The sequence below is a fragment of the Siniperca chuatsi genome, linkage group LG22, assembly GCF_020085105.1.
Source record: "Siniperca chuatsi isolate FFG_IHB_CAS linkage group LG22, ASM2008510v1, whole genome shotgun sequence".
In the NCBI taxonomy this organism is placed as follows: Eukaryota; Metazoa; Chordata; class Actinopteri; order Centrarchiformes; family Sinipercidae; genus Siniperca; species Siniperca chuatsi.
This window is the reverse complement of record NC_058063.1, coordinates 8,094,711-8,115,550: the sequence shown is the minus strand read 5'-3', so window position 1 is coordinate 8,115,550 and position 20,840 is coordinate 8,094,711. Positions and strand designations below refer to the sequence as shown.

The 20,840-nt window shown below is 39.2% G+C and overlaps 1 protein-coding gene and 3 non-coding genes across 5 annotated transcripts in view; 3 read left to right on the top strand and 1 right to left on the bottom strand.

Moving 5' to 3' along the window:
* The window catches only part of LOC122869927 (meiosis 1 associated protein), a 50,219-nt gene that overhangs the window by 28,027 nt on the left and 1,352 nt on the right, over nt 1-20,840 (bottom strand). Inside the window, exons 3-5 of one of the 2 annotated variants that reach the window (XM_044183354.1) lie at nt 17,900-18,178; nt 17,604-17,798; nt 12,171-12,342 (exon numbers count right to left, since the gene is read on the bottom strand). In XM_044183354.1, the coding sequence (XP_044039289.1) occupies nt 12,171-12,342; nt 17,604-17,798; nt 17,900-18,178 (646 nt within the window). Of the gene's footprint in view, nt 1-12,170; nt 12,343-17,603; nt 17,802-17,899; nt 18,179-20,840 lie in introns of both variants that reach the window. The other variant, XM_044183356.1, reaches the window with a different exon arrangement.
* On the top strand, nt 461-532 carry trnaa-ugc. Its single transcript has one exon. It is a non-coding gene; the product is annotated as a tRNA-Ala (tRNA).
* Nucleotides 16,540-16,611, top strand: trnaa-cgc. The gene has a single exon. It is a non-coding gene; the product is annotated as a tRNA-Ala (tRNA).
* On the top strand, nt 16,981-17,052 carry trnaa-ugc. The gene has a single exon. It is a non-coding gene; the product is annotated as a tRNA-Ala (tRNA).

The following is a 20,840-nucleotide window of genomic DNA, read 5'->3' as shown; positions in this document are numbered from 1 at the left end:
ATATCCCTTGACAGTACTGACCTTCAAGTGGGGCTGAAGAGTCCAAAATTAAGCAAGCTATTGTAGCTTTTTGGCGCTGTTGCTCCTTTCGTCCACTTTTATTTTACCTCCTCTGTCGGAATAAAAACTGATACACGAAAGATCGGGACAGGAGTCCATAGTAAAAGTGTCTTCTGAAAAAACTGTTAACTTGTTGTCCCGTTAGCGATGAGCTAGGCTAACAAACTGCCCGTTAGCAAACTCGCTTTATTTCCCCCTTCTTTAACTTTTTATTGAACAAAAACGGTGTGCAATGGTGAACAAATGCCAGGGAAAAGTAAACTGAACAGCAGAGAGAAAATAAAGAGACGCTCCGGAGCTATTGTGACTGAGCTAACGATTAGCTCGCCAGCTACAGCAGTCCAGCAGTGAGATAGCCATCTGCTCGTTTAAACTTGAAACATGAAGAGTGTTGCGTATAGGGGATGTAGCTCAGTGGTAGAGCGCATGCTTTGCATGTATGAAGTCCTGGGATCAATCCCCAGCATCTCCACTTCTTGCGCTCATTTGGTTAAAAACAGCACGGTACAATCAGCACTGCGACGTGTCTTGAGAACTTGCATCCTGGTCATACGAGAATTCCACTACTCAGGAGGTGAAGATGATCCAGAAAGATGTGAATTTCTGCCATTTACTCATAGCAATATCCCTAGACAGTACTGACCTTCAAGTGGGGCTGAAGAGTCCAAAATTAAACAAGCTATTGTAGCTTATTGGCTCTGTTGTCCACTTTTATTTAATCTCCTCTGTCAGAATAAAAACTGATTTCGGGACAGGAGTTTAATCTCTGAAAAACTGTTAACTTGTTGTCCCGTTAGCGACGAATAAAAACTGATACAAACTCACCAGAAAGATCGGGACAGGAGTCCATAGTAAAAGTGTCTTCTGAAAAACTGTTAACTTGTTGTCCCGTTAGCTCTTGATGAGCTTAGGCTAACAAACTGCCCGTTAGCAAATCAATGTTTTATATTGGTTATTGTTATAAAAAAATCAGCTATGTAGAAATGGTGCAACCTGCTACTTTTTGTTGTAATTAGTCCATGCCTTGCCAATCATTCTAACTTTTCTCAACTTCAAACATGTGCTACAAAGATGCAAAGCACAGCACCTTTTCTGAAGCTGGATCCCTTCCACCTTGCCATTACTTTTTATGTAAAAGAGGGGCTTGCAGTCTGAAGAAAACTGAATGTTGTGATCAATGCCAAATCCTTAAAAACTGATTTACACATAACTCTAAACTTGAGATACACACTCACTAAGTATTCTTATTCATTAACAATTAGAATAATAAAGTTGGTGCCAGGCCCAAACTTTCGCATGTATGAGGTCCTGGTTTCAAGCCCCAGTATCTCCAATTATAGCTGTAACCTGATGCTTAATAGTGTGTTTATGACCGCTGAGGAAAAAGCATTCTAGGGGATGTAGCTCAAATATTCAATCTACACTTTACTGAAATCCTGTAAAAACATGCTAAAATCAGCATAAAGGCTTTTGACCTGCTTTGACCAATCTGAAGAGAAGATGACATGTAAGAATGTAATACAGTTGAAACTGAATTTGTGCAAATCAAAACACGGTTGGATAAGACATGAAAGTGCAAAAATTGTCACTGTAACAGCACAACGGCGCTCTGGACCTAAAGAGGAAATTTGCCATCAGATTTTTACATGTTTATGTTGAAATAAATACACCCTTTCAAATTAGTTATGTCTCTCTTGTTGTATGGAAATAATGCGCAAAAACAGATATTTGAATGGTTCGAACCCATGTGTTTTTAGAAGGAATAATTGAAAGTGATTTTTGATAGTACTATAGTAAACCTGTACCATGTTCCAGGGGCCTGCCCCTTTCAAGAGACACAGCCACTGACAACTCTGACTATAAGTCTTCTAGCTCTTCTATAAAAGTCTTCTATTCTGAATTTTGGATTATTGGTTAAAATCTATCAAAGGGTTGCAGGATATGGAAAGTAGGTAAACAAAACTGTCAACACATTTCACCAAAAATACAAAAAACAAAAAAGAGGGTGGGCTGGAGTAAAGTGGATTGGTGATATCAGACTTTGGGGAACCTCTCAACTACTGAAAAGTGACGTAGATCAAATTCTGGTCCAGCTAACTCTCATGGTCATTTTCTTTGGTTTTAAGCAGGTTCAGAGAGAGAGAGAGAGAGGAGAGAGAGATGCAGCTCAGGAGAGAAAGGCCCAGGTGCTCATGGGAGACAGTCAGACAATAGTGATCTATCACTGTAGCTTCTCCAGACGGTGTTTGTGTGCATCAGTGTGTCTTTGTGTGTGCATGGCTGTCTGTCACAGTGGGTGTCCTCTAGTGCTGACGATGACTTGGCAAAAATAACATGTCTTACTCCCAAAAAGGATGTTTCCTTTTAGAACTCATGATTCTATCTCGAGAGTAAATATAAGTTTTGTCTGGTGTGTTCTTGCACAAATATGTGTACATAGTGTACTTGTGTGATGCCAAATCCAGACTGATGTCTAGAAGCTGCCTTACAGTGTGATGCATGTATAGAAAATAACAAGACTTTAAATATTGATTTGGAAATCAAGCATGAATGGAAACTGTCTATGTGCAACAGATTGCTGATGCACATGGACACACACATAACCACAATATGGAGACAGAGATACATGCTCCATCTCTTTATGAATTCACATCACATACACACACAACAGCAGATCGCAGAGGGACTGCTGGACAAGAGTTCGTATTTCTCTAGTCTGGAGGGAGGAACGTTTTAAACTGCTCCATCTGGCAGAACCTTCCTTTGGCAATGAGAATGAATGGTGGACCCAATTCATCCATCGTATTGTATGCTCCATACTTGCAACTTGCACATCCCCATAGTCTGTGTCACACAGTTTGAGTCACTCAGCAACAAAAGCTAACATGTTAGCTCCTTATCTGGTAGTAACAAAACTATATAACCCCTGACTTAACTTAGGCTTTAGATATATCAGGGACATTTATTAGCTTTCATTAATGAAATACAATGCATTTGTTTGGAAATAGTTTCCCTAAAAGCAAACATACAGAACTCTCCCCCGCACACACATAACCACTTCTTGGCACAATGTAATCGTGACTCATTACAAGTATTGTGAAGGGAAAATTAATTTGATGATACTGACTTTCACATGTCTCTTAACTGACTGCCTGAAAGGAGAAAAAAAACAGACATCAAGCAAGGGAGAACAAGCTTGTTTACATGGACAGAAAGAGAGCAGTGAAATAAAAATGTACTTAATTTGGTAATTAATGTACTGTGGACTGTGTGCAGTGATTTGCATTGACTGGAGCCTCATCTTATTGTGATGACCTGACAGCTGTCTTGTATGGTATGGGTCCAATGTGGGGCGAACGTGCCGTCAGTAGACTCGTGTCATACATGAATACATGATAATATTTATGAACACACACATACACACACACACACACACACACACACACACACACACACACACACAATGGCAATGGGCCAGAGGGCATCTGCCCACCTACTGATACTGTTATCAACACCTGTCTGAATCTGTTCCTGTCTGGTCTTCTTTTCTATCGGTCTGATCCTCCTTGTATTGCACTCTTTATCAGCATTTCTTTTTATTTCTGTCTGCATCTTTCTCTCCCTTTGCTCCTACACAATGCTTTTCTCTGTGAAAAGACAGGCATTGGTCCCTCCGCCCCTCCCCTACTTTTGCTACTTTTCTTCGAAAATGACAACTGTAAAGTAAACAGCTGTGAAGTGACTACATTTAATTAATTGCATCAACATAACACACTGAGGGGTCAACAGAGACTAAATGCAGTGTGTCAACCCTGAAAAATATGTACACCCCCCTGGGACAATCAGTAACAACCTTGTTTTGACCGATCATCCTAGCATCCCCTTTTGGCCAGCCAGTGTTATTTTCAAAATACTGGACTGTGTCATTTCTGCACTGTCTATTAGTGTGGAGGAGTCACATCCCTGGGGAATGCTCAATGAAAAAAAGCAAGCACTTATGTTTTGTCTGCAACAGTTATTATCTGTCTGGCTTTTATGACACAGTATCCTATGTGTCTACCATGTGGAAAAAAAGAAGTTACAACTACTAATTTTTGCAGAAAATTGAATATTGAGATTATAAGAATAATTATAGTGAGATAGTGAGAAATTTGAATAATGTGATTTTTGAGAATAGATGCTACTCCTTTTTTAAGGATTTTTTTGGGGCCATTTTTACCTTTATACACACACAGAAAAACATGCAACAAAGGCTCCCTTGTTTATGCTACTCTTGAGAAAATTCATGTTTGAATATATGTTGTAGCACATTTTGACTTATTTGTTGATATTTAATATGTTCAGTAAAGCTTACGATTATTATATCATCAATGTTTAAGCATAATATATCCAACTCGGTGGAGAGGAGGTTGTGTGGCTCCTATCTGTTTGGCAACAAAGTTAATTTGCTTGATGTCTTCCCAGATCCATTCTTCATATATGTTACAATCTATTCATAACTTTCATCATGATTGTCCATACTGTGATTTTACTATGTTGGTCTATTCTGTACACACGATATCTATTGCATGTCTGTCCATCCTGAGAGAGATACCCCTCTTCTGTTGTTCTTCCTGAGGTTTCTTCCATTCTTTCCCCGTTAAAAGGTTTTTTTGGGGGGAGTTTTTCCTCATCTGAATTGAGATTCTAAGGACAGAGCAGTGTTACAAATCCTGTAGTTAGGTGCAGCGCCTAAGTGTTTTTTCACGCCTAGTTCTCTACCACGTTTTGCTGTCATTTATGGTCACGCTAGCTTCTCTGTCCTCTCCTCTACGTGGTTGACCGAGGGTGGGGCTCCTACACACACACACACACACACACACACACACAGCGGACAGCAGAGCCGAGAGGCCACGGTGGGGACAGTGAACCAGGTGAAGTAAAGGTAACGTTTTACGCAAAACGTAGAAAAGTAGAAAATCGATATATCCACCTGCTTTGTCCGCAGTTGTTGTTGTTTTTGTTACAACCACAGTGCACTTGTTAAGCTAATAGCGAATTGTTACAAACAAGCTAAAACAAATGCTGTTTGTATGTAGCCTAACTGTTTATCTTAGTTTGCCACGAATGTTAAAATTTGGCAAATTCTTGTAAATTTAGCTACTGGTTGAGACAAACCAGCCTCTCCTCTCTTTACAAGTGGTTCCTACAGGCAGTGAATGACAGCAGCAGCAGCAGAGAGAGGAGACTGATGTCTGTGTCCTTCATTCTTTCTAAACTTCACTCAGTATTTTGTCAGAAATATTATTTATTTTACTGACATTTTAGATTTGTTTCCAGTGAAATATTATTGAGTGAATATAGTGACTGTTGCTGCTCTAGACACGATATCGATACCCACCCCTACAGCTGGTTAGTGGCTTCACCCTGACTTTGGGAGGATGAGCAAATCGCAGTTCAAATCCCTTCACTATAAGCCTTGTTTAACCAATGTTATTTTGTGATTATAATTTTTTTATGATCACTCACAAAAATGTGAAGGATAACTTCAGGACATCGCGCTTACTTTATCAGTGAGCATATTTCTTTCACTTTTTTTCTTGCCAATGTTTGAGTGTAATGTGAAAAACTACAACCTGTGTGTTTTTTTAATAAATATTGTAATGATAATAGTCTGAATAACAAATAAGTCAAATAACATCAAATTCCACCCCCCACTGTTACCATAGCACCTAAGCCCTCCAGAAACCTATAGGGAAAACCCTGAATGTGTTTTTGATTAAATTGTTTACAAGAGCACAGCTCTTCTTCATAGATCTAGCCTCCTAATTTGCTCTCAAAGTGCACCAGATTGATGCATTTAACTTTAATATGTACAAATTGTTCTTCCAGGGGAGCATGCCTCCGAACCCCCCTAGAGGGTCCGAGGTCACTCACCACAATCTCACAAAATCCTGTATACTGTACAGATTGTAAAGCCCCTTGAGGCAGATTTGTGATACTGGGCTATATAAAGAAAAAATTGACTTGACAACTTGCAACTTTGTCATCACAACTTACAGATTTCATTAGTTTCATTTCAATATGACTTTGTAGCTAAGGAAAAACAATGCAGTACATTTTTCTCTTACGAAACTAAACAATGGAAATAAATAGTTATTGTCGCTGACTATCCCTGAGGAACTGCTGCTTCCAGTGTGGGACAACTTGTTGAATCTGTTTCAGTCAACAACTTGGCTGTTCAACTGTGAGGAGGAAAACCAAAACCACTGGTGCCATAATAATCCCTGTCTCTGTCTCACTCGGCTCCTCTCGCTCTGTGTTCCTTCTCTCTCACTCTGTGACCCATTTCTCTATGTTCTCCCTGGTGCTCAACTGTACATTTACACAACAGGCCGGGGATTCAAGGATACACTGGTTGAGTTTCAACAAAAACAGGATGCTTATCAAAGCGATGGCCTTAAGACACCCACACATTTATACTTTAATAATTGTGAAGACCCTTAGTGACATAAACTATTTCCTCACCCCTAACCTTAACAATCAGAACTACATGCTCAACCTCAACCTAGTTCTAACCTTAACCCCAAAACCAAGTCTTAACCCTTAAAAAGCACCTTGCAGAAATTAGGACCAACCAAACTGTCCACACTTTCCAATAAAGTCTTCAATCTCAAGGTGCAAAACTCAAATTGCTCCTCACAAGAGGTACAAGAATATGCACACACACACACACACACACACACACACAGCAGACTTCGCAGTTGTGCTCCCAGTGACTATAAAATATGCTGCATCTCAGTCACACACACACACACACACACACACACACACACACACACACACACACACACACACACACACACACACACAGTTTAAGCGGCTAACGGCTGTCAGCCTTTTGAAAAATTACACATTTGCATAACTGTCCTCTTACTGATGTTTCTATCAAGCAGCTGCACTGTACTGTGCAGCTGCTTGCGCAAAGGGGAACCATGCTTTTACCGTTTTAGCTCCTACACTATGGAACATTTACAGAAACCTAGTAAAGACTTGCTGCTTGCAGTTCCTATTGGTTTAATTTGTCTTTTAATTTTGTTTTGTTTGTTATATTGCATTTATTGTTGAGTATATCTTTCCGTTTTACAAATTGTATTTTACTTGCTGTCTTCATACTGTGTACTATTATGCACTTTTTATTAACTGTGAAGCAGAAAAGTGTTATATAAATAAATAAAGCTACTGTGTGTGCATCTGTTTGTATTTGTTTTAACTTGCCTCACACACACACACACACACACACACACACACACAGTTATGTAATAATTATTCTAGACAGTAGTTGTGACCTGTTTTCTTTCCATGAGATAAGTGAGTGACAATGATGACAGACAAAGAAAGAGAGTGAAAACATTAGTTATGGCTTTTGCTCCAAGTCTCACTTTGGTACAAAATGAAAAATAGATACTCCACCCACTTCCTATAACGTATTGCACTCCATGGACTGACTGACACACACACACACACACACACACACACACACACACACACACACACACACACACACACACACACACACACACACATAGCTAAAAAGAATTGTCTGGTGTTAAGTGAGACGTATTTCCTGCAGGCTGTCCCTCTCACAGAGCATTCCCACCCAGTATCTTACACACACGGACACGATTAAGATTCCACCCAGATTCCAGAGTATTCCCAGAATAAACATTGCTTCTGAAATTTTTGCACATTAGATTTGGTAGATTAGTTACAGATCCCTTTTCAAAACCAAAATTACAAAGTGCTTTCCAAATTGAAAGAATAAACAAGTGGACAATGGGTCATTCAGACATTCAGAATGCATATTACATGCCATGGCCGATTAGCAAAGTTCTGCTACAAGGTTCTCAGGCTCATAAATAATATTAAAGTTGAAAGGAAATTGAAAATCAAACAGAAGTATTACCCTGTACACTGTCGTTTTTGAGAGTCTCTGCATCTACCCTTGTGGGTTACACCCTCAACAGCAGGTATCTGAACTCTTTTTTTAACACAGTAAACACCTTGTCGAACTTTCTCTAGGGGTTATGTAGGTAGCAGTGCATAAACTACTTATAAAAATAAAATTTCAGGACCTTTGCGGGCATCCAGTAAGTCTGAGTAGAATTCATACTGGCTAGACAGTTAAACTTCTTATCTCTGATTTAAGCCTACTTCAGTTTTCAGCCAGATGAACTCTGAGGTCGATGTAGCTCTTGGATGCAGTGCTGACTCCATAAACAAAAAAGGCACAGCTGCTTACAGAATTTCATCCAAAATGTTTGTCTTTTTACTGTGAGTAATATATCATTCAGAGTACATTCAGGAGAGGTTTTCATACAAAAAGACTTTGTGGTCCCATGTTTAAGGAGGTATCTTAAGGCCTGGTTGATTTGTCACCTTTTTTAAACAAGCAAATCCACAGGTCATACTGTTTATATTATTAAGCCAATATCACAGCAAATAAAATAAGAACAAAAATAACTCATCTGCTGTCATATTATTTGTCATGTTTCCAAGTCTTTGAGTTAAAAGATTTACTATTTATGAGAAAACTGATGGTGACAGAAAATACAGGAAGACGCAAACTGATAATTCAGTTACACACTAGGCACAAAAACACTCATCATTTTTGTAAAAGTAACACAGAAGGAAAGATCTGTGCTCTAAGCCAACAAAACACTAGTGCAACAAATAACGCTGTATGAAATTGTTTAGGTAGCATCAGTCATGTTTTCTCCATTGGAAAGAACCTTTTCTAATAAAACAGCTTTATGTGGGACCTCAGTGGTTTAGTAGCACCACTGCTGTTGACATAATTAAGAGGGTGTAGGCCGTAGTATCAAATAGCTCAAGTGATTATGTTTCAAACACTCAGCACTATAAACACTTGGAGACACTGTGGAGGAACGAAGTCATCTAGTTCCAGTGGCATCACAGCAGCTAAAACGGTGTTGGCCTCTATCATCAGACTGTGGTAACTATATAACAATGTCTCCAAGGCCCCATTCCAAACATTTCTTTGTTCAATGGCGTTGCTTTTTTATTAGACACTGGAGAGAGACAGGAATAGGGATGGGGATTGTTAATTTTTATTGATATTGATACAATTTTCGAGACTGCTTAACGATCCAAGTCTTTATCACTACCACTATCGATATTTTCCTATTAATTTGGTGGAAAGATGAGACGATAATAAATTCTTAACAGAACTGGTATTGCTTTTATTGCTTAACTGTAAGTCTGTGACTGTTTGTGTTACGGACAGACCAACCCGGAGACACTGGTAAGGAGATTTCGAGAGTTTATTGATTACAGAGAGAAATAGAGAGTCTATAGGAGTAGAGAAGATACCGTCCCTTGTATCACTGACGGTGGTGGAGTGCAGGAGCTGGATAGCTGAACACGAGGCGACGGGAACGGGAGCCACACACACTGGAGACAGAAGACACTCCGGAGCCGGGTGAGAACTGCTACCCATAGAAAACTGGAGTCGAGTTAGAGGTTCGTAGCGCTGGATGGCTGTGATCAAGAAGTAGCGTCGTAGAAGAGTCCGAGGTTAACTGAAGGTAGGAGGCGTAGCTCTGTCCTTCTAGCGAACGAGACCGGACACTGACTGAGGTGAAGAGTGGAGATTTATAGTGGAGAGGAGTGGCTAATTGCAACCAGGTGTGTGCTGAGTCACAGGTGCAGGTGATTAGTATTCAGGTGAGGAGGAGCGGTGTGGCTGAGATGAGGTGGAGCCTGGCGTGTCTGTGACAGTTTGATTTCTGAACAGAATGAAATTTGCCTAGCCTTCAATAAACACTGCTGATGCTGGCCATTTATTTGAAAAGGAATACACAGTGTCCCTTATATCACAAGTATAACTATGAGAATAGTAAAATAATATATCAGCAGCAATAAATGTCCATCAAATTTTTTCCAACAATAAAGATGGGGTGAGCTTGAGCTGACCATCATTTAAATGAATGAAATGTATTAAATATTGAAGAAACTGGTTTGTTAATGTTTCAATAAGTATTTCGTTTTCACTGTAAAGTGTTGGTTAATGTCTGTATCGTCACTTTAAGAGATTCCATATTTTTGGATTATTATCAATTGGATTATTATTGTCAACGATCGGGACTTGCTAGTTAGGGGAAGTTGGGGTGCGTGCACCATGCATATCTTGGGTGGAGGAGGATGATTGTCTCACAACGGCAGCCGGAGTTGGTGATGTTCCAGTCGAAGGTACTGCATTTAGGCTTCAACTGATGTGCAACGTTGAGGTGCTTTAGCATGGACGCTTGTCTCTCGAGACGTGACTCTTGTTTTTCGAGACATAACGTTATGTTATAGGATCTGCTGGTCTCGATAGCAGTATCGATAAGCGCAGACCTTATTGATTTAAGGGGTTTGAGAAATTTGGAACCAGGTCCTTACAGAAGTGGGTCTCAATCCCCATCCCCTAGACATGATTAAGCATCACTCATATTGATCGACGAATACAAAAAATACAAAGGAATTTGTACTAGAGGAGCTGCTGCAGGGACACATACATAGTGATTCCTGTAGCTTTTCTTCTAGATACTTTTTTATAGTCAGACTAAACACACACACACACACAACATGCTCATCCCTCTTTCTTCTGATTAAGCCTGCACCCAATTGATGTTCCAATACACAACTTCCCTCTAGTAAGTGACAGTTTAACCATCCACCTTTCTCTTCAAATTAATATTTATCACGACTGCACTTTGCATCAAGGGCTACCCATAACACCTAGCCAATAGCTTACCTTTTTGGCGTGTGACCCCTTAAAATGAAGCAAAGTCTATTTGTAATCTATCATTACAGGACTTGGCCTCACTGTGGACATGAAGAGTAAAGATTTTTTTCTTTCTTTTCTATCTTTTCTATCTAACCCCTGAGATTTTCCTTGGGACCCCTTAACCACCAGGTTGGGAACCTCTGGCTTAAAAGACAGGACACTAAGCTGGTTAAGTAACATAAAACTGGATACCATCTGCTTTTAACAACACAAATAGGTCCTCCACACCCTTGTGGTCATTCTTTATCCATGTTCTCTGCTTTCATTTAGTTTGGTTTAGTTTAGCTCTGTTTAAAAGGCTACTCCAAAGAAAAGATTGACTCCAAAGGAAGCAAGGGCAACATTTAATGGGGAGAACTGGGATAAATCCATAACATTTTTCTTTAGATATGATGTAAAAAATAACAGAGAGGGGGTGATGACAACAAACAAAGAGGGATTACATAACTGACATAGTTGTGTCAGCTGAGTTAAAACTTACAATATCATTAGTATCATGTTTCCAACATCTCAAACAGTGAGAAAACAAAGTTGCAGTCAGCTCAGTCACTCTCTCCACTGATACAGATAACTATTTATCACCATGTAATAAATATTTCAGATGGTGCAAAAATATTTTTACAAGAAAGACTTCACTGACTGTGTTTACCACACCCCTCTTTCGCTTACACTTGCTCTCATTTTTTCTCTCCTCCCTCCTCCATTTATGTTGTTTTTTCACTTTCTATTTTTCTTAGTCTCCTCCTTTCCTCCCCTTCATTTCTGTCCAATCCTCACTGCACTCTCTACTTATTCAGACCACACCACTTGAACCTTCATGTAATTACAACGAATTACATATCATTATGAAATTAGTCTTTCTGAGAGGATTGGCAAATGTTTGGATTGTAGCCAAGTTCTATAAATTGTGACATGTCTCGAGTGTTGATTGTAGATACGTGACAAACTGTAAAAATGCAGCGTAATAAATTGGTCAACGCTACACAACTCCACTGAAGATGATTAAGAAAGCGCAGGGGAAAAGTATGTGGAAAATGGGGGGGCAGTAAAGTTGGTTCAGGAAATAGATAGCAGACCTCCTTCAAGTTGTTTGACTGTGTATTAATGCTCCTTGCTTGTTAGCTAAAACACAGTCACATGTACCATATACTAGCAGCATGAGTGTGTTCGTTTTACCAACCTTGCATGACCAGTATGTGTACTAACCGTGTGTCAGTTTGTGATCCAGTGTGTAAGTGTATATTTTCGTGTCTGCATGTACTGTGTTTTTGTTTCCTACCTTCAGTGTCAGTGGGCGTGGCTTCAGGTGAGGGGTTGTCCTGGCCCCAATCTGCTGGTCTACAGATCTGTACTACCAGGAGGCGCTTCAGTGACACCGGGTCAACATCTTTAAGTCCCATCTCGAACTGGCGCACAATGCCCTGACCTGGCTGGCTCGTCACCACAGTAACCTGTGATTATAGCATAAGGAAATAGAAAAATGCCTCAGCAAACCTGGAACAAAAAGGACTCAAAGGACAACTCAAATAAGAAATATTTTACAGTGACAACCTTAAACAGAAATGGAAAGAATCAAATAAAGGGAAAGAAAGAACACCTCTTGACTGCAGGAGTCCCCAGCATTAAAGCCTAACTGCTAGGCCCAAAAGGTACACATAAAGGCGTCAGTATGCTTCAAATTAGTGTCTGTTAAACTTCTGAAGTCCACCATTTTCCAATGTTGGAATTGGAAAGGTTGTGTATGACAATTTCTGTAACTTTCTGAAAGCGACAATTTTAGAAAGTAAGCAGGATTTGAACTTCTCTCTCAAGCTCTTTTTTCATTCTTCTGTATTTCAGAGAATATAAATTTCATATGCACTAATGACCAAAAGAACCCTGTAGCTGTGCATTTTAATTTGTTCAAACATACTCAGAAACATTGGGATTGAATACATGAAAACCCCCAGAAGGGGAAGGGACAACAACAACATCCTTCTGAAAAGAGAGGCATTCTATAGCTTTACTCTTAACACTCTATCACCTAAGGGCTTGAACGTTTGATCTTAAACCTTTTTTGTAAGTGGTTATAGCTGAAACACACACTTTAATCCAAACAAGTATGATTAACATATCCTACTCTTCTTTTACAGATTTTAATATGAATATGTGTTGATATTCCTCCTGTAGGTATTAATACAAATTCTGGCCCATTGCTTTTGTTGTTTAACACCTTTTGGTCAAGTAATATATTACTGTTTTTACTTTTCTACTTTTTCTTTGTACTTTTCTATATAGCAGTTTGTATGATACTTGTTTCTTCTGGATGATTTATGTGATTCATGCTAAGTATTTGAAAGAATTGTTATTAGATTTAATATGTTCTTGTATAATATTTTTCTTAATGTTTTTTTTTTCTACTTTTGCCCCTTCCATAGAGGCATGCTTTGTCCCCTATATGGGAGTAACAGACAGTGTTACCAGCTCTGCTCTGATTGACTCTCAATCATGCTGATCACAACCACCTGAGTGATGAATGTGTTTGTGCCTATCAGGCATGTGATTGGCAAAGGATGGTGTGGTTGCTATGGTAACACTACAGCGTTTCCTGTTAACGTAATTTTAGTGCATCTAAACTTGAAATGTAATGTGAATTGATACTGTGATTTTCTATTTTTATAGTGGTTAAAGTAATGAAATAAGTTTTCTTTCTGGTTAACTAATTGAATCTCATTGCTCATTGTCTGTTTAAATTAATTTGTTATGCTTTGTTATGACAGCTAGGTGGCAAACTCAGCATTCTAACATTTGCCCATTTTCTCCAAGGTGGAGTTTGATGCCACGCAACCTACCTTGTGTCAGTTGGAAAAGGCTTGACCCGTGCGCTCATGCACATACCTACGTAACCACGCTGAACGTGTTTAGACACACAAACCCCAAAGCACACACAGGCAGGAGATTCAGACTCAAAAAGAGAGAAATAATGAAAAGGAATGTTTTTGGTGAAATTCACAAGCTATGTTTATATTGACCTCTTACATTCACCCCTCCTGAATTGTGTCCTTAAATCCTCAACATTTCACTTGGGCAGCTCAACAAAACGGATATGCATGATTCACGTGGGTCACATTTTCAGGTCAGAAAATCCGGAATCCCTGGTCTATATTTTGCTTGTTCTGTTTGAGAAGACCTCTAGATCGAAACGTTGCTCTATTAAATGAAATTTGCTGGGAGCTATCAGTACAGTGTGCGGATCTTTTGTCTAACTTTTGCCTTCAGTTTGTTTTTTGATCCAGTACAAGTTTTTTGGATGTGTGTACCCTACACTGTTTATTTTATCGTGTCTCGCACCTCTCCATGACAGCAGGCTGTTCGCCCCCGTCTTTGAGTGCGGCCTTCATTTGTGGTTGTGCAAACTTGTTCTTTTGAAGCATACCCAAAATGTATTTGAAAATTTAATTTCAGAAACCAAGGCAGCAATTTTTAGCTGCTCTATGTCAGAAAATACAGTAAATTTAGAGGGCCACTACTCACATCAGATTGAAGAGGAGAAAAAAATGCACAGCTACGTAGGGCTACCGACACTGTTGCTCCATCCTGACAACAATGAAAAACTTCAATCAGTTTTAATTTTACTATTATTAAGCCACATAGCTGTTCCTCCCCACAACTCACAAAAGCTCACTTCTGAATTGTTACAGCTGGCGTTATGAAAGATCAAGTTAGTGTTTCAATTTGTCATATCTTTAGAAGAACAGACCACAACAGCACCACAGCAAAGCATTCTTTGGGTCTGACTATTGTGTTTCTGTTGTACTTTAGGGACATGACATACTGTACCGTAAATTACTGTTACTAAATTAAACACATGTCAGAACCGCTGTCCTAGTTCCAGTAAAGCAAACTCCGACCTTAACAGAAAAGTGGCATACCGGATGTGATAATGACACAACTCTATATTTAAACATACTATGTTTTCATGAGTAAAAACACAGCTTCAACTGCCCTCTTGCCTTATGATCTATAATTTTAATGTTTCCTGTAACTGAGCTATCATTATCTCCCATGTCATGGCATCACGAATGAACAAAACTGCTGATAATACACTGTAAAATGTTTTTTACAAACCCAATATTTTTTTTGATAATGAAGATTTCTGTAGAAGATCTGCGCAGAAGAAAACATCTTAAAATACGTAGTCACTATGTCTGTTGATGGAAAGAGATGAAATTACTTTTCTGTGGCATTTACATGCCTAATGAGGGGAAAACAGATAAATTAAAGTAAGGATGATGCTGAGTACCCTACTGAATCACATTAACAGCATCAATGATGATGATTAGATTGGGATTATTGATGTGCTCTGCTCTCTGCTTCCTGCTGTTTGGACAAAAGTAGAATCTGCTGCTGAAGCCTGATGCACATCATAGAGAACGGCACACACACATGAATGGTAGAAACGCATATGTGGATAAAAACATGGATTGCATAAGTGAATCAGCAACACACACACCCAGAGCCATGTCTCTGCTTAGTGTCTCACTGTCTCCTAATAGTGCTATTCATATCTGCTGATGTCGGAAACAGTGGGTCTTAGTGTAATCATCTGTCCAGAGCTTCCTAATAAAGCTGGTTGGATTTGAGAAATCCTCGTCAACAACCCAGAGCCTTGTACCCAGAGGATATGTTGTTGAAATTTAACAAGGACAGTGACTGGCTCATTTCTCAGTTGGTTCCCCATATGCCCAACATTTAAATCTAACAAATGAGATGCTTTTAGTAATGTCAACTAATATTCCTATTCCACTAAACCGTCATTTGCTGACATCTAAAATGCTGGATTTGTGTCTCAAGTTTTGAGCCTGGAACATTTACGGAATATTAGCCCAAAGCTGGCTTTGAATTACATAACATACATAGGAATGAATAGTTCTATTAAATGTGCTGCATCAAAGTGATAGCTATGCTCTTTTATTGACGTCAACAATTCCATCCACTTGAGTCATAATGAAGCGATGTAAATCAGCAAGTTGAAACAAATTAGACAAGGATTTGCCTTGAAACTATTTAAACACAGACTGTACAAAAGTAGGTGCAACTCAAAAAGTGGTTGAAATACTTTGTGCACTCAAAGGATTTTCCACTTAAATGTGATAGCGGATTGGTCATTCTAGAGGAAGGCACTAAAAACTACTGAAACTTTACTGATGTCATTTTCCACTTTTCCTAGACAGACGGCTCAGCAGCAGATGAATAGAGCCGCATTTGAAATGTACATGAGCTGGTTTTAAGTGGACTGTCTGATATAAGATGTGAAGAGTTCTCAACCACTAAAATGGACTGTGTTAACAAAGACTTTTTTAAGCTTTTAAAAATGCAAATTAGATTCCTAATTCAATATGTTTTTGCAGCTGCTAAATACACTGAATTGGTCCTGAAGAGAGCTCATTTAACAGATATAAGTGGAGCCTCTTCCCTACATTAGCATGAAGTACAAAGCTTGAATATCAAAGGGGTCTATTCAGTCTGAGCTAGACTGCAGCTGAAGAGATGTTCCTTCATAATGGATCTAGAGAGAGAGAAACAGCCAAATATTTTGTGGAAATGACTTCATATACAATAAGTGGTTACTGCATGTTTTTTTGTCTTGCAGTTCCTAAAAGAAATGAGGGGATGTAGCTCAGTGGTAGAGCGCATGCTTCGCATGTATGAGGTCCTGGGTTCAATCCCCAGCATCTCCACCTATTGTGTCATTGTGATATGCAGGGTTCAGATGTTGTACAGCATTGACCACTGAGAATGATCTTTGTAAAAAGATCTGTATTCATGTTATATGCAGAGGGCCGCGAGTTACTGTTTGCCTTGTTAACAGTTTATTATCTGCGATCAAGTCACGATGTAATGTAGTTGTCTGAGAAGAGAAACAAAAAAATGCAAACGAGATCTAAATCGCGGGTTCGGCTGTTTTAAAACACAGTATAGACAGCTGAGACTCAGCAGAGTATCCAGTCCCTGAATCAGTCTGAATCCCTACTAACTGAGAACAACTTTTAACATGATTCAGCTCTCAACCTTTGTTGTAGAGGGTAAGGTGTATAACACAGCTGGAAGGGGATGTAGCTCAGTGGTAGAGCGCATGCTTTGCATGTATGAGGTCCTGGGTTCAATCTCCAGCATCTCCACTTGTTGCTGCACAGTTCTTTTCATTCATATTATTGTTTCCATATGGATAGAGAGCTTTACAAAAATGGCCTGAAAACATTAGCACGGGCATCTCATTTTGAAAACCAGCCGGCTTATCGTGTAAGTGGGGGGATGTATCTCAGTGGTAGAGCGCATGCTTCGCATGTATGAGGTCCTGGGTTCAAGCCTTTGCGATATAAAATGAACAGACCTTGAGTCAGTAAGTGAACAATACTAGAACTGTATTCAAGAACAGTTGGAAATACACCAAATCAGCTTTTGTTTACAGTATTATGCCAGCCTATGATAGGTTAACTTTTGCAGCCATTTAGAGTCAACCTGGGATGCATGTCTTTTTAAAAGCCCATCAGGCTGATTCACAAGTCTGTAGCTCTGTGCTTTTGTTGGTTTATGTACACATTTATTGTGAGCTGTAACAGGAGTGGTGTTGCTTCTAAAAGCACAGGCACAATTTGCTGATGAAAGTCAAGGTAACCAGAAAGCTCAGCAGAAGCAAACTTTTGCATATAGATGGTCTATCTATGCTCACCTCCACAGATGTATTGTTGCTAGCCTGGTTGCCAGTACTGGTATGCCTGATGTACTGTTTAAACTGCTGCAGACTGTCCAGCACTGCCTGTCGCAGAAGCTCGCCTCTTCTGGCTGCTCCTCTGATGCAGCCTTCACCTGGAATAGACCTCAGCTCCTCCACACAGGAACGCAGCCTGGCCAGATTACCTCGAACCTGCTAAAAATAGAGAGGGACAGTGGGTGACAGAAAGCAACAAAGGGAAGAAGGGTACAAGAAACAAGAAAAAGCAATTATAGCTCTTAGAAACACTTCACCTTCATCTGTCTTACCACAAATGGCAGTAGACATTCCTGCTGCCTGCTGATGGCGTACAGGCTGAGTAGTGGTATCCTACAGGGTCCTTCCAGACTACAGGCCAGGGACAGGAAGTTATCTAGAGCATCACAGAGCACCATACAGGTGTCTGACCACCAGGGTGGTAGTGCCTCCACAATCAGGACCCTGGCTGGCTGCCGCGGAAACGAGGAGGACCAGTGAACAAAGTTCCCAGAGTTCGAGGAACCTGCTGGTCTCTTTCTGTTGTCCATGGACATCTAAAAGCAACAAACACAAAATATTACAGTGTTCAATAACAAAGAAAATGGAGAAAGGCATAACAAAAGCTTTTAAGGGAACATTTCATCCCAATGATGATGGACATGATGTATTCCGCATTTGAGGTTACCTTTTACATATTTTGTGCTGAAATTGACACCAAGTCCTAATTTTGCATGTAAAATGCAGCACCCCTCTCACCCTTTCAAATGCATGCCTGAGTAAGCAAGCAAAACTTTTTTCTCATGTTTTATCATATTTAGGAGACAAAGACGAGGAACCAAAATGAGCAAAAAACATGGACATACTGTAATGACAAACCATTGCCCTGTAATGATAATCACCCCAAGCAGTCAAGAACATTAAAGTGCATTACCTGTAGTTATAATCATGAGCAGTAAGCACCACTGTAAATAGAACATGAATAATGATGAATGATGAACATGGAGAATGATGTAAGAATCTAGGTTATAAATGGTTCGGTTTTAACATAACTCAGGGGATTTTCCTTACTTCTGAGGAGGCTAATGTGAAAAAGTGAAAACTAAAGTAGGTTTTGTGCAATAATGACTGAAAGACAGCTATTTTGTGGCTGAAAATTAGACTTTGAGAATCCGTTTGGAGGCAAGACAGTTCTAGTGGAACTATGCCTTAAGTCATATGCAAAGCAGACGTCATATTTTTCCATCCCGAGGTGCAAATTCTCCCTCAAGTGGTCAAGTTCCCTAACTCACTTTGTGTTGAATAAATGAAGATTGTTAACTTGTCGTTCAAACTTTATAGCCATCTGAACTATTAAGGACATTGCAGCTAACACTGGCAGTAGTGCTGTCATACATCCACTAAAACAGAACACTCAGCCTTACACTGTTATGATACAATGCTTAGATTATAACAGAAACTCTAATGATTCCTGTGGGGAAAATGGGTCATCACAGCAGAAGAAAGTAAAAGAAAAGGAATAAAATGGAGCATATGCAGAGCAGAGAACAGGGTTGTAATAGTATTGTATCAATGTTAATACTACGGCTGCAACTAGCAGTTATATTCATTAGCAATTAATCTGACTATTATTTTTTCAATTTATGCATCATCATTTAGTGTTTTTAATGTTGGAATACAGTGAATTATTTTCATTTCCCTAGAGTCCAAGGTGACATCTTTCAATTGCTTGTTTGATCTGACCAACAGTCCAACATCCAAAGATATTTAATTTACAATGACATAAAAGAGAAAAGCAGCTAATCCTCACATTTGAGAAGCTGGAACCAGCAAATGTTTGGTATTTTTGTTTGAAAAATGACTCAAACAGATACTATAAATTATCAAAATTGCTGGCAAAAAAAAATTCAGTCAATCAATGAATCGAGTTTCAGCATTAGTTATATATTATAATAATATTCACACCTGTAGCTCAGCGAATGAGCATCATTTCACACAAATCTTAATTTAGTTCTGAATTCCTTTTTTGAACAAAAAATAAAGGGGGAGTCTAGACCACTAAGCTTTTTATAGATGTGTCTTTGATAAACACTTTGCCTACTGTAATCCATAAGTATCATGAAAAAGTTTATCTTTTCTCCTTTTTACAGCTTCACAAGCATCATCAGATGGAAAGGGTCCATCTGTGGGGCTGTCAAAAGGCAAGAGTCAGTCATGCAACATACAGGATGCGGCCAAAGAGACGGAGAGCGGGAAACCCCTCATGCTTCACAGAGTCAATCACACCATCTGAAACCCTGTCGTAATGAAATGTACTCTATGTCTGTGTTAATCTGTCTTTTTGTATCTGGGAAGTGGTCACTAGCATCATCATTACTGAAGGGAAACCCCTTATTTAGCAACAGCAATGACTCCCTATTCTGACACACATCAGTACAATCAGTCATTTCATGTCCACACCTCAGTGGGCACAGACAGGAACACGTCCACAGGTTTTGGGGGCTTTTTGTTATTTCACTAAAGTTGCTTTAAGGACCAATTTATAGCAGCAGACCAATATACTAATATACAGATAACAAACTGAAATGCTAAGTTGATAAAGAGATTAATCAACAAAAAATGTAATTTTGATGATAAATTAATTTGAGGCATTTTTCAACCAAACATGCCAAACATTCACTGATCGCTGCTTCTCAAATATAAGGATTTGCTGAATTTATAATTTTTTATATCACTGTAAATTGAATATCTTTGGGTTTTGGACTGTTGGTTAGACAAAATGTGCTATTTGAAGATGTCACATTGGGCTGTGGGAAAAAAACAATCAGCGTCTTGTGCTATTTTTTCTTTCTTTTATAGAACAAATGATTTAAATTTAAAAAACTGATTCATCAATAATGAAAATAATCATTACTTCCCCTAGACTTCTCTCGCAGCATAATGGATCTCTTATCCAATACCGAAACATAACTATTTGTGTATATTTATTCCTAGCTCAATTACTTTACAACAGGGAAGCTTCTTCACACTGGTTGGCTGGAACTGGGCTAGAAATAGCATCAGCCTGTGTCCTGGGTTCTGTATTTCTAAGGACTAACAGAGGACAATTTTGTTTACAAATTCCCTTTTGTATTTGAGTGATGAATTAATTTAAAGAAGGATGGAGTATTTCAACTTCCTGTCATCATGTTGCCACAAATCTGCCACTAGGCCTGCCTT